At 41.0% G+C, this 11,940-nt stretch overlaps 2 protein-coding genes across 2 annotated transcripts; both read left to right on the top strand.

Annotated features, from left to right (window-relative positions):
• Nucleotides 1–4,469: 4,469 nt before the first annotated feature.
• LOC135224872 (ectonucleotide pyrophosphatase/phosphodiesterase family member 3-like) lies at nucleotides 4,470–8,173 on the top strand. The gene is given in 8 exon segments (XM_064264195.1): nucleotides 4,470–4,733; nucleotides 5,809–5,824; nucleotides 5,827–5,883; nucleotides 5,886–5,989; nucleotides 6,147–6,174; nucleotides 6,177–6,238; nucleotides 7,297–7,432; nucleotides 8,136–8,173. Coding segments are annotated over 8 exon segments (705 nt in total).
• Nucleotides 8,174–8,188: 15 nt separating this feature from the next.
• Nucleotides 8,189–11,623, top strand: LOC135224643 (venom phosphodiesterase-like). The gene is made up of 4 exons (XM_064263857.1): nucleotides 8,189–8,320; nucleotides 10,200–10,407; nucleotides 11,063–11,204; nucleotides 11,440–11,623. Exons 1-4 carry the CDS (start codon nucleotides 8,299–8,301, stop codon nucleotides 11,584–11,586), a joined length of 519 nt encoding a protein of 172 aa, XP_064119927.1. The 5' UTR covers nucleotides 8,189–8,298; the 3' UTR covers nucleotides 11,587–11,623.
• Nucleotides 11,624–11,940: the final 317 nt, after the last annotated feature.

Below are 11,940 nucleotides of genomic sequence, written 5' to 3'. Positions count from 1 at the left end.
GGGATGACCGTAAACACAGAAACAAAAGACTGTCAATATCATAAAAACAATGACCCCCCAAGAAATATTAGTCTTAGATAATGACCCGCGAACATCCTTCGGCTCACTACCCAAGATTATGTTTTTCTTCTTCTTTTAATCAGGGAAAGAAAGTGCTACGTACTTCTGGTTGGCTCCGACGCTGAAGTAGATGGTCGTCATCCTACGTATTGGTACCCGTAACGACGAATCGGTCCCATTTGATGTTAGGGTGGACCAGGTAATTGTGATAATGCTGCTATAGGCTGAAGAGTCTCATGTTACGCTTGCAGTGCGCAAGCATTTGCCGCTTGTACAATTCTGCACTGATTACCTTTTTACTGTACCTCCTCTCATATTCTCTTTCTTCATTTTACTTTCCACCCTCCTCTAACACTTGATTCATAATGCAACTGCGAGGTTTTTCCTCCTTTTACACCCTTCGAACATTTAACTGCCAATTTCCATTTCAGCGCTGAATGACCTCATAGGTCCCAGTGCTTGGCCTTTGGCCTAAATTCTATATTCAACTCAACTCCATTTTGCACTGACTTCGAGTTTTCAGATAATTTTTCAGAAGTAATTCTGTTTCTTATACTCTGATTTCTCATAGCATTCTTAACTATCTTTTTTTTCTTATTATTATTTTCTTCGGAAATAAGATGTAAAGATTATGTATTAAAATGAAAATTAACAGATACCGTTTAGTTAGCTATACTGAATTCTCCTTTTGACAGTCACCTCAAAAAATTATTACTGAGGAATTTGGAAAGTGAAAAACGGAAACAAATATAAACTGCAATAATCATATGTGAATTCCTTACGGTTTTTGTAAACGCCATATATTTATATCCAGAAACTAAAACATCTATTTTATATTTTACAGGTGGTCTTTGTAAAAACTGAATGACAATCTCACTTAAATATATCAAAGTAACAATTATCCTTTTTTCGTAGACTTTGGAATGGTTAGCGATGCCAGAAGAAACTCGACCATCTTGGGTTGGTCTTTACTTCCATGAGCCCGACGACGCTGGTCACTGGTCAGGGATCAGAATCACAAAGAGGGTATTATTATTATTAGTGTTTTTTTTTTTTTTTTTTTTTTTTTTTTTTTTTTTTGTGGGCTCTAGCACAGTCCTCCAATTCGACTGGGTGGTATTTAAAGTGTGGGGTTCCGGGTTGGCATCCTGCATCCATTAGGAGTCCATCACTTTTCTTACTATGTGTGCCGTTTCTAGGATCACACTCTTCTGCATGAGGCCCGGAGCTACTTCAGCCTCTAGTTTTTCTAGATTCCTTTTCAGGGATCTTGGGATCGTGCCTAGTGCTCCTATGATTATGGGTACGATTTCCACTGGCATATCCCATATCCTTCTTATTTCTATTTTCAGATCTTGGTACTTATCCATTTTTTTCCCTCTCTTTCTCTTCAACTCTGGTGTCCCATGGTATTGCGACGTCAATGAGTGATACTTTCTTCTTGACTTTGTCAATCAACGTCACGTCTGGTCTGTTTGCACGTATCACCCTATCCGTTCTGATACCATAGTCCCAGAGGATCTTTGCCTGATCGTTTTCTATCACTCCCTCAGGTTGGTGCTCGTACCACTTATTACTGCAAGGTAGCTGATGTTTTCTTGCACAGGCTCCAGTGGAGGGCTTTTGCCACTGGGGCTGAATCATGCCTCTTTTTGTACTGGTTCTGTGCAAGTGCCGGGCATTCACTTGCTATGTGGTTTATGGTTTTCATTTTTCGTATTGCACTTCCTACATATGGGGAGAGATGTTATTTCCGTCTATCATACTTTGAACATATCTGGTTCTTAGGGCCTGATCTTGTGCCGCTGTTATCAATTCCTTCAGTTTCCTTCTTTAGCTCTCCCCTCTGTAGCCATTGCCAATTGTCATCGCTGGCTAGTTCTTTAGTCTGTCTCATGTATTGTCCGTGCATTGGTTTGTTGTGCCAGTCCTCTGTTCTTTCTGTCTTTCTCCTGTCTCTGTATATTTCTGGGTCTTCGTCTACTTTTATTAGTCCTTCTTCCCATGCACTCTTTAGCCACTCGTCTTCACTGGTTTTCAGATATTGCCCCAGTGCTCTGTTTTCGATGTTGACGCAGTCCTCTATACTTAGTAGTCCTCTCCCTCCTTCCTTTCGTGTTATGTATAGTCTGTCCGTATTTGCTCTTGGGTGTAGTGCTTTGTGTATTGTCATATGTTTCCTGGTTTTCTGATCTATGCTGCGGAGTTCTGCCTTCGTCCATTCCACTATTCCTGCGCTGTATCTGATTACTGGCACTGCCCATGTGTTTATGGCTTTTTATCATATTTTCCGGCGTTGAGTTTTTGACTTGAGTATCGCCTTGAGCCTCTGCATATATTCTTTCCTGATCGTGTCCTTCATCTCTTGGTGTTTTATATCTCCTCCTTCCATTATTCCCAGGTATTTGTATCCTGTCTCATCTATGTGTTTGATGTTGCTCCCCATCTGGTAGCTTTATCCCTTCAGTTCTCGTTACTTTGCCTTTTTGTATGTTGACTAAGGCGCATTTTTCTATTCCTAACTCCATCCTGATGTCTCCAAATACAATCCTTACAGTCTGGATTAGGGTATCTATTTCCTTGATGCTCTTACCATACAGCTTGATGTCGTCCATGAACATCAGATGGTTGATTTTGTTGCCTCTTTTCTTGAGTTGGTACCCGGCATCCATCTTCTGTAGTACGTTTGTCATGGGAATCATGGCTACTACGAAGAGTAGTGGGGACAGTGAGTCGCCCTGGAAGATCCCTCTCCTGATATTAACCTCTGCTAGTCTTTTTCCAGAGCTTGTAAGTATTGTGATTCCAGTTGCGCATTGTATTTTTGAGGAAGCTGATGGTGTTTTCCTCTGCCCCATATATTTTCAGGCATTCTATTAGCCATGTGTGTGGTATCATGTCGAAGGCTTTCTTATAGTCTATCCATGCCATGCTTAGGTTGGTTTTCCTTCTCCTACTGTTCTTCATTACCATTTTGTCTATCAGGAGCTGGTCTTTTGTGCCCCTACACTTCCTTCTGCAGCCTTTCTGTTGGTGGGGGATGGTGTTTGTCTCCTCTAGGTAGTTGTATAGCCTTTCACTGATGATACCTGTTAGTAACTTCCACATTATGGTAGGCAGTGATAGGCCTGTAGTTACTGGCTATATTTCCCTTACTCTTGTCTTTTTGTACTAAGGATGTTTCTTCCTGTGGTCATCCATTTGGGTGCTTGGTGATTTGAGATACAATGCTGGAGTTGTTCTGCTATTCGTGGGTGTAGGCCTTGAAGTTTTTTGAGCCAGTATCCATGGACTTCATCGGGACCTGGGGCTTTCCAGTTTGGCATTTTCTTTAGTTGGTGTCTGACTGTGTCTGTCGTGATGTCTGTGAATCCTTTGTTTTATTCTCCCTGTTTCTTCTTCCTTGACTTCCTGGAGCCATGTTGCATGTTTGTTGTGTGATACCGGATTGCTCCATATGTTTTTCCCAGAGTCCTCTTACTTGATTCGGCTTCAGGAATTTCTGGGTGGTTGTCTTCCCCTCTTAGTTGGCTGTATAGTCTTTCTGGTTGGTTGGTTCCGATAGTTATTATTATTATTATTATTTTATTATTATTATTATTATTATTATTATTATTATTATTATTATTATTCACAACTTGTCAACATTCATATCAGCCTAATAGGGCCTTGAATTTGTTGAATAACATCCCGCAGGGTAAATTTCAAAATAGCAAATATTATTTAAAAATATCCCAAAAGAAGATAGGCAGAGCTAGCGCGATACCAATTAGAAATAGCAGATGAGGAAAATAAACAAACAAAAAACAATGTCTACATATATAAACAAATACCGGCTTAGAAACTAAACCTGACGACCCATCTGTTTTAAGACATCCTGCGTAATCTTTATTTGTTTTTTGTTTTTTTAGTGCTGCTCAACTTCGGAAATATTGTCTTCCGTGAATCCCATCATCAATCCTTCAACAAGTGAATAGAGTTCTGTCGTGCATGTTCCTCTTTGGACAAGTGGGTTACGTGCTCGTCTACCGACTCGGTAGTCCCGAGTTCGATTCCTCGCTTTGCCAACGTGGAATCAGATGAATTTGTTTCTGGTGATTAAAAATTAATGTCTCGATTTAATCGGTCCGGATCCCGCCATAAGCTGTAGGTCCCGTTGCTAGGTAATCGATTGGTTCCTAGCAACGTAAAAATATCTAATCCTTAGGGCCAGCCCTAGGAGAACTCTCTCTGTCGTGCATCCTTCTTGATAACATCGGCGAGCGTCATTTCTTTTTCCGCCTGCGTTCATTGCGCATGCATTACTCCTCCCGCGTACATCCCCGACAAATATGTTCTTTCTTTTCCCGTCAGTATTCATTGCGTTTATTACGCATGCGTAACTCCTACCGCGCGCGCCCTCGACTAATATGTTCTTCCCCAAACAGCTGGACAACCAACTGATGCTCGTCGATCTCATGCTGAAACGGCTCGTGGACGGCTTAGAAGAGCGGGGTCTGGTCTCCTGTGTCAACATCATCGTCTGCGCAGACCACGGTATGGCCCGATCGGGGAAAAGCTTCGTCGTTCACCTGGAAAATTACGCCCCAAACATCGAGGAGGTGGCCGATACCTACGAAGGATCCTTCAGCAGGATCAGCCCACACGATAAATCAGAGGGTAAGGATTCGGATGTAACAGATTCATTAGCTTGTTTATTTGGACGTTGAGAATGGGACATTGATTTGGCAATTTGTAAAACAACCTTTCAATAATTTTTCCATCTATCTTCCTTCCTGATGGACCACTGCTGCATCACACTAGCTTCGAAACTGGAGATAATGAAGGAACTTTCTTGCAAGAACACATTCATGAGGGTATACGAGCGCGAGGGGCTGCCCACCCGATACCACTACTCCAACAGTCGCCGAGGATCGACGAGATTCGTCCTGGACCTCGACCCGGATTTCCTCGTCAGGGTCAACTCCAATAAGTATCCCGGGAAGGAGAGCACGGCTATGACAACTACTTCAAGAAGATGAACGTGAGGATTCTGACGAAATACGTGTTTATTATACTTTAAGAGTTCTTTTGGGAATGCATTAATGATTCTTATAAGTTTAATGGTACTGTTTTTATTATTATTATTATTATTTGCCTCTCACACGATCAGCTTTGACTTGAATATATGATTAGATTTATAGGTTAGATGTCCCCCTAATCGTTGATTTGAACGCTTTTGACCCTACTTGAAATGTTCATTACAAAAAGTTATCATACATTTACTTCTTGGGTCACCCTCCCATTTACATATATTGTTCCTGAAATAAAGCAACTTTTGAATCAAACAATAACGCATAATAAACGCAGTCTACCTAAACGAACAAATACAGTTTTTACGAAGTCTTCGTGCAAATTCAATCGAGGAAAACGATTCATTGCGTCAAAAAATAAAACGATGTTAAGCAGAAAGAAAAGAACAAAAATTATGATTACATTCCTTGTTTTGCAGTAAGCGTTGAACCTCGACGCTTTTATGTATGATACATGGCTACGAATAAGTTAACACCGCTGAACTGCTTATGAGACATTAAGGGTTACTGCCTATCTAAGAGGAACCGACAGTCTATTTCAGCTAGCTGCTTTCCAGGTCTTGTGTTAAACGACTCAATAAATTATTACTTTTCTTCGAACAACTTGACTGAACCAAGCTATTCCGATAACGCAGAATACTGCTTTTCATCATTGATTTTCTTCGACACCCTGCAGGCACTGTTCCTGGCCTCTGGCCAGCTTTCAAGCAAGGACTGGTGATGGAACCTTTCCAGAACATAGAAATTTACAACCCATGTGCCTCCTTGCTGGAGTGGAACCGGCACCCAACAATGGCACTGAAGGATTGCTGTACTATATCCTGAAAGATCCACCCGCAGACCCAGTTCTGCCTGATGTTAGTAAGACCTAAAATACCAATAATTTCACATTATGTATATCAATTTCCATGCCATTACTGTTTCAGGGAACGTGAGAGAACATTTCCAGACATATGCCGTTTAAAAGGAGATTCATTTGACACTTGTAATCTAAATGTTAGACCACTTTTGCAGGAACCTGTTCCTCCTACTTCTGATTTTCCAGAAGTGATCTTGACTCTCTGTTGCATATCTCTGGGTGTGACGGTGACCTGGAAAAGCCAGAGGTAAGCACGCAGTGATACAGCATTTTCATGTATAAAACCTGTAACAAACTATTTTTCAGTATGAGATTGACCCTGTGAAAGGAAATGAATGAGTAAAATGTAGAATGTTGCGTTATTTGTTACTTTCTCGTTCGGGTTTCGTGAGATGTTTCTGAACTAAAAGACCGTTACCCGTGTTCCCTTCAAATTCAGGTATATAATATCAATAACCTATTATAGTTTCAAATTACCTGAGATTTTTTGTATTTCTTTTATACACTCAATGCTTCTGTCATTACTGTTCCTTTGTTTGCATTGACCATTATAACTAACAAAGCTTCCTTATTCTCGTTTGTTTACTTTGTACTTCATTCGCAACTAAACTTAATCATATTTTAGACCAGTGGTTTCTTTATCAACCTCCACAACCGCTTATTTGCAAATGTTCCTATTTTTCACACAATTTACATTATGTTGGCCCATAATTCTATCAAGTCTATTTTGAATTGCGCAATATCCGCACTCAGATACAATACTCCAGAAAAAAGAAAACATTCTTAATGCGGACTGGAGGTTGACCTCTTTGATAAAAAAGACATTCGACATCCTCGCCGACGTCAAATTTGTCAAGCTACAGCCATCAGTAATTTATTTTAGTCGGTTCAGAACCTGCCATGGGTCCACTTTCAAAAACAACATTTCATATCAGTATTTTCGTGACTTATTAAAAAAAGTTGACTAATTTAAGGTCCTTGTTACTAGCGGTCCTCATTTAACATACTTTTGTGGGATTCATCCTCCTATATCTATCTTGTTTTCCTTTAGAAGTCTGATTTACTTGGTGTTCTTTATTGTGTTTGAATGTTTACTTTCGACAGACAGAGTTAGTAACTCATCCAGATATTCCTACAATCAATGGCTAATTTTTGCTCTGGTTTTCACCATAACGTAATGTAAGCGATGCATTTTGAGCGATCGTCTCTACGTAGTGATGTCTGGCGGTTTATAGTTCCTCTAACCGTACAGGTATTATGAAAATCAACATATGCGACACTTAAAATGTTTCTCTGTACTTCCAGGACTGGCTTTACTCGTTAAAGCTGACAAAGTCTGAACAGGACAGTCTGAAATCCTACCATCTTCCATGGGGCGTTCCCCACACGGGAGACCTTCCAGCCAAGCTAACTCTTCTGTACCACAGTGACCACATAACTGGTAAAACCTTCTGTTCAAGCTCTGGTTGCTTCTGCATTATCTTTGTAATTAATATTAGGTTATACTCGAAGTTGAGCAGTCTCTTTTCATCGTCAGACGTCACTGGTTTTGTGAAACGATTCTTGGTGTTCACTTAAAGCTTTTTAGTGGGAAAATGCTCATACAGTGTCCAGCAGTGCCTGTCAGATATTCAAAGGTTACAAGCTACAGTAGCACTGGTGCCTCTGTCTACCCTTTCTTTCCGTTGTTGTGAATCTCCTTAGATTTTGAGAGGGATGTCAAGGACATGATTCATGCGAATACAAGTGTAAAAGCCCTTAAAATAAGAATAATAAACCGGATGTATGTTAAAGAAAACTATACTATACTATAGTGTCATTTTGTAATGCGTGTATCACTGTAAGAATGACATCAACCATGGTGATCACTCTTCTCAATCAGGTTGGTGGTTCTTGCATTGTTATAATTAGTATTCCTTCTTTGAATGTTTGTTTTTAACACTCGTCTGCTCCTTAACACCTAAGATCAAGTTTTGAATAGTTTGTCTTTCATGTCTATTTTTATCAAGCCACGTAGAATGTTTCTTTCTCGAAAGTTTTGATCTGGCAGTAAGTATCCATTCATATAAATGTGATCTTTGCATCATGCACAGAAATTTATACTTAACTGATATACACAATTTCTTTTCTCACTTTCTTTTTAGCCTACTCAGAGACACTAAAGATGCCGCTGTGGACTTAGTTTTAGTAGTGGAAGGGGCGAGATTCGGTACGCCTTCTGCCCTGTGGAGTAGTGACGTCCGTCTCACTTCAGACAATACAATCAAATGCTCAGATTATGACCCCTTGGCTTCCAGAGACATACATATGGTCCCTCTGTTTCCACCTGGTGAGAATAACGACTAATGCTAAGGTCATTCACTTCAGTATCAACGCACGCACGCCCACGCATTAGCGGAAATTGGTAGTTGGCAACAGCTTACGTCAGTAAACCGTAAATGTAACGTAAAACACACGTAAAATCGTAGACGTACGGTGACGAGTCGTCCGGGCGCTAAGCTCCGCCCACTAGGTCGCCGTAGCCCACTCCAGTTTTGAAATGTTCAAAACAAGTCGTGGATGGTCACGCCAAATGTCACCTGACGTAGCTCCAAACATTGCACGTGGGACCCACGGTGACTGCTGCGGGGTAAGCGCTAGGGTCACCAGCATCGTTCGCCGTCGTTGTTTTCTTTCCGCGGCGAAGCACGCGGGCCTCCTAATTGCGCTGTAGCCTACGGCGAAACCGATTCACACATTTACAACCCTGTACGACATGGCAACGCTGTAGCGTGGTATAAAAGGTCAGGTCGGCGCCCTTAGGTCAGCTGTTGTTTCCGTCTCCCAAGACCAGCAGTTTCCTTCAAGCTCTCCACAGCGCCCTTCAAGATGCCGAACCTCCTAAAACGACCAAGGAAGAGACCATCAACGTCACATCTTGCAGGACCTTCTTTCGGCCCGGAAAAGACTCCTACAGTCACTCCTACAACCACTCCTGCAGACATTCAGGACAGGAAAATGTCAACTTCCACCTACAGGAGTCGGAGTTGGATGAGATTCTGACTGATGACAGCGACACGGAAACTCTCCATGAAGCTACCCCCATTGACGAGGGAACAGAACGTTCCCTTGTCGAAGACATTTATTTCTTCTGAATAGCAGTCTTACAATAACGGTGTAACAAATAATGTAAATATCTGAGAGGAATTCTTATATACATCTAAAAATATTATCTTGAATAGGTAGATTTCTTATTTATTTCCAAGAATGTTTGATAAGTTATTAGATGTTATTCTATATCGCTTAAATATAAATCGCCCATAGTCAACAGTTTTATATGTCTAAGTGTATGTCTGAATGGTAAAATCGAAGCAAGAAAATTCTAGTGCTAGTCTTATATAGTACTTATCCTATGTTCATTTATTTGTGATGTTACATTAATTACATATTATATATATTACAGATGGCTACTATCAAAAAGTTACCATAAACTAAAAGAGATAAATTTGGTATGGACAAAACAACGAAGAGACGAGCTGTTAAAATGATTGTTTACGGAACGGCAAGCTCTTGTTCACAGGCCCGCCCTTTTGTACCCTGCGGCACCACAAAACGGTGGGCGTGGTCTTGACGTGAAGTTGACGTCCATAGAAACATTTACAATATCGGCGTTAGTTTCAGGTAGAAACGTCCGACCTTGCTTTCTTTGCGCGTACATTTGCGGCGCAATTTACGGTGCTGGCTTTACGTCCGTTAGCCCGTGTCCTGTTTACCAGCTATTCAAGGTCATTTCACCGCGATGATGCCCACGATCCACATACGTGGGCATACGCCGTCGTGATACGTGAATGTGTGACCCCAGCATTAGACGTTACTTGGAGTCGTGTCTGAATATATTGGTTGTTCCATTTAATAAAGAAAGAATCTTTCTGATTCCAGAATAGCTAAATCAGATTTGATGATTAAAATAGGCCTCTCTCTTGTGTGTAAATTTTGGTATATTGTTAAAAACACACTGAGAATCCTTAAGCTTTTATATGACATAATATAGTCGCTTGATGATAGGACAGTAGTCTTTTTTTAAAGCTTGAGGATTCTATGTGTACCTTTAACAATATACCAAGATTCACACACAAGAAAGGGGTCTTATTTCATCCTCATCTTGAAAGAAAGTAGTTGCTCTTCATAGTCGTCCAAATCAAGTGAATCTCTTTTCGATGGGCGCTCAGTGATGTCAGAAAACGGGTCTTTGAAGCGCGTTCCGTACTTGGTGAGCAACGCTGTACCCGTGACCAACCAGTCGCTGGAACGATGGAGTGAGTTGATGAATGAGCTCATTCCTAGATGGGTTGTCGTCGGAGGTCCTTTGAATGTGGTGATGGGTCCTGCCTTTGACAACGACGCCGATTCTCACGTGGATGACTTTACGGGATTCGGGTAGGTGAAACCACGGTCCCGAGAGTATACGCTCTAGAGTCTAGACCGTGGGTCTAGAGAGGTGGAATTTTGTATCGCTTATAGTGGTCATTTTGGCTAAAATGAAGAGGCACTAAATTAGACACAAACGTGTTGGTCTACATCTCAGGGTGGAGATAAGGGCACAACTCTATAGGCTTTTGCTGGTAATGTGGTTCACCTTGCAGGCTTTTTGCAAAACTGATTGTGAGTCCACACTACATAGTAAACCATGCCACAAACACACACCGGTAACTTAAAACATCCATTTCACAAACTGACTGAACACGAGGCAACGACCGTAAGTGGAGAACGGCCCTTTGGCAAATGCTGAATAACTGCTTGAAGCACTGGTTAGGACAGCCAAAATAAGCCGCTGACTTGTATTCAGTCTGTTTGTGATTTGCACGCGATTTGTGCTTGTGACATGTTTTACCGTAATGCTGTTCACCTCAACAGTTGCTTTGAAAACAGTAATTAAAGTGTTAGGAAGTAAACTGCCATTATTCTAATACCTTAATCCTACAAGATTTGCTGAGGATAAAACGGTTTGCTTGTTGTTTTCTCCATTTAAACATTAACAACGTAACACCAACAAGTAACAGCATCTTAAGAAGGACAATCTTATCCATTGCAGCATTCCCGAAGTCCCCTCAGATTTGTTTGTTGTGCTGACAAGGTGTCTCAAAAACGTGATATCTGTGGACCACTGTCCCTACGACCACCTGGATGTCCTCAGCTTCATTTATCCTCTTGATGAACCTGTTTCCAATTGTTTGGTAAGTGAGGTCTTCAAGAAAGCGTCAAGATCTCTGATTAAAAACCTTTTACGAGTTATACTTCTGGAACTAATGGGTCTCAATGAAAAGTATGTTAGTTGGATGGGTGTTAGTTACCACTACAAATCTTTGTCATGAGTATTGTTGAAGACAGCCTATAATCTAGCGTTAAGCACCACTATATCTAGTTGTAACAAAAATTACTATATCCTGGACATAGTTCATTACACGACAGGACGAGGAGCGCTATGCCTTGGAATTCACTGCGAAGATCCGCGATGTCGAAATGGCTACCGGTCTGACTTTCTATCCAGATTTGTCTTTTAGAGACAGAGTCACCCTCGAGCAAAGGATCACCTCGAACCTGTGGCCGTTAAACTGATATCGTGTTGAGATATTTAGATAAAGAGGCAGATGCACGTGTTTTGTATTATTTTCCAAGCTCCAAAATACTCGACCGAAGTGCTTCAATATAAGATGTAATAACTTGCTTAAATATATATTGCAGTAACGGTCTTTTACCGAGTAGCTACTTCGACTGGCAATGCAGTATTATACAATCGCATTACAAGGTCATTTACAAAAAAGTTCACTTGACTGCATGACTTCAGATCACGTCTGAGTTTCGTTATAGATATGTGTAGCAACCACTTCTTTTTTATATTGTTAGTCATTCAAACCAAATTAATCTCCACGTGGAGGAAAACTGGGTGCTGGGTGAGACTTACTAAAGTGA

Source organism: Macrobrachium nipponense, chromosome 12 (genome assembly GCF_015104395.2).
Source record: "Macrobrachium nipponense isolate FS-2020 chromosome 12, ASM1510439v2, whole genome shotgun sequence".
Classification (NCBI taxonomy): Eukaryota; Metazoa; Arthropoda; class Malacostraca; order Decapoda; family Palaemonidae; genus Macrobrachium; species Macrobrachium nipponense.
Note: the sequence above shows the minus strand (reverse complement) of the source record. Positions and strands in the feature narration are given on the sequence as shown.

Bases quoted from the DNA above. Each gene is read 5' to 3' on its own strand.
- LOC135224643 (XM_064263857.1), top strand. From the start codon at position 8,299: ATGGTCCCTCTGTTTCCACCTG. The intron at 10,408-11,062 runs GTAGGTGAAACC...TATCCATTGCAG, and splicing joins GATGACTTTACGGGATTCGG to CATTCCCGAAGTCCCCTCAG. The intron at 11,205-11,439 runs GTAAGTGAGGTC...ATTACACGACAG, and splicing joins AACCTGTTTCCAATTGTTTG to GACGAGGAGCGCTATGCCTT.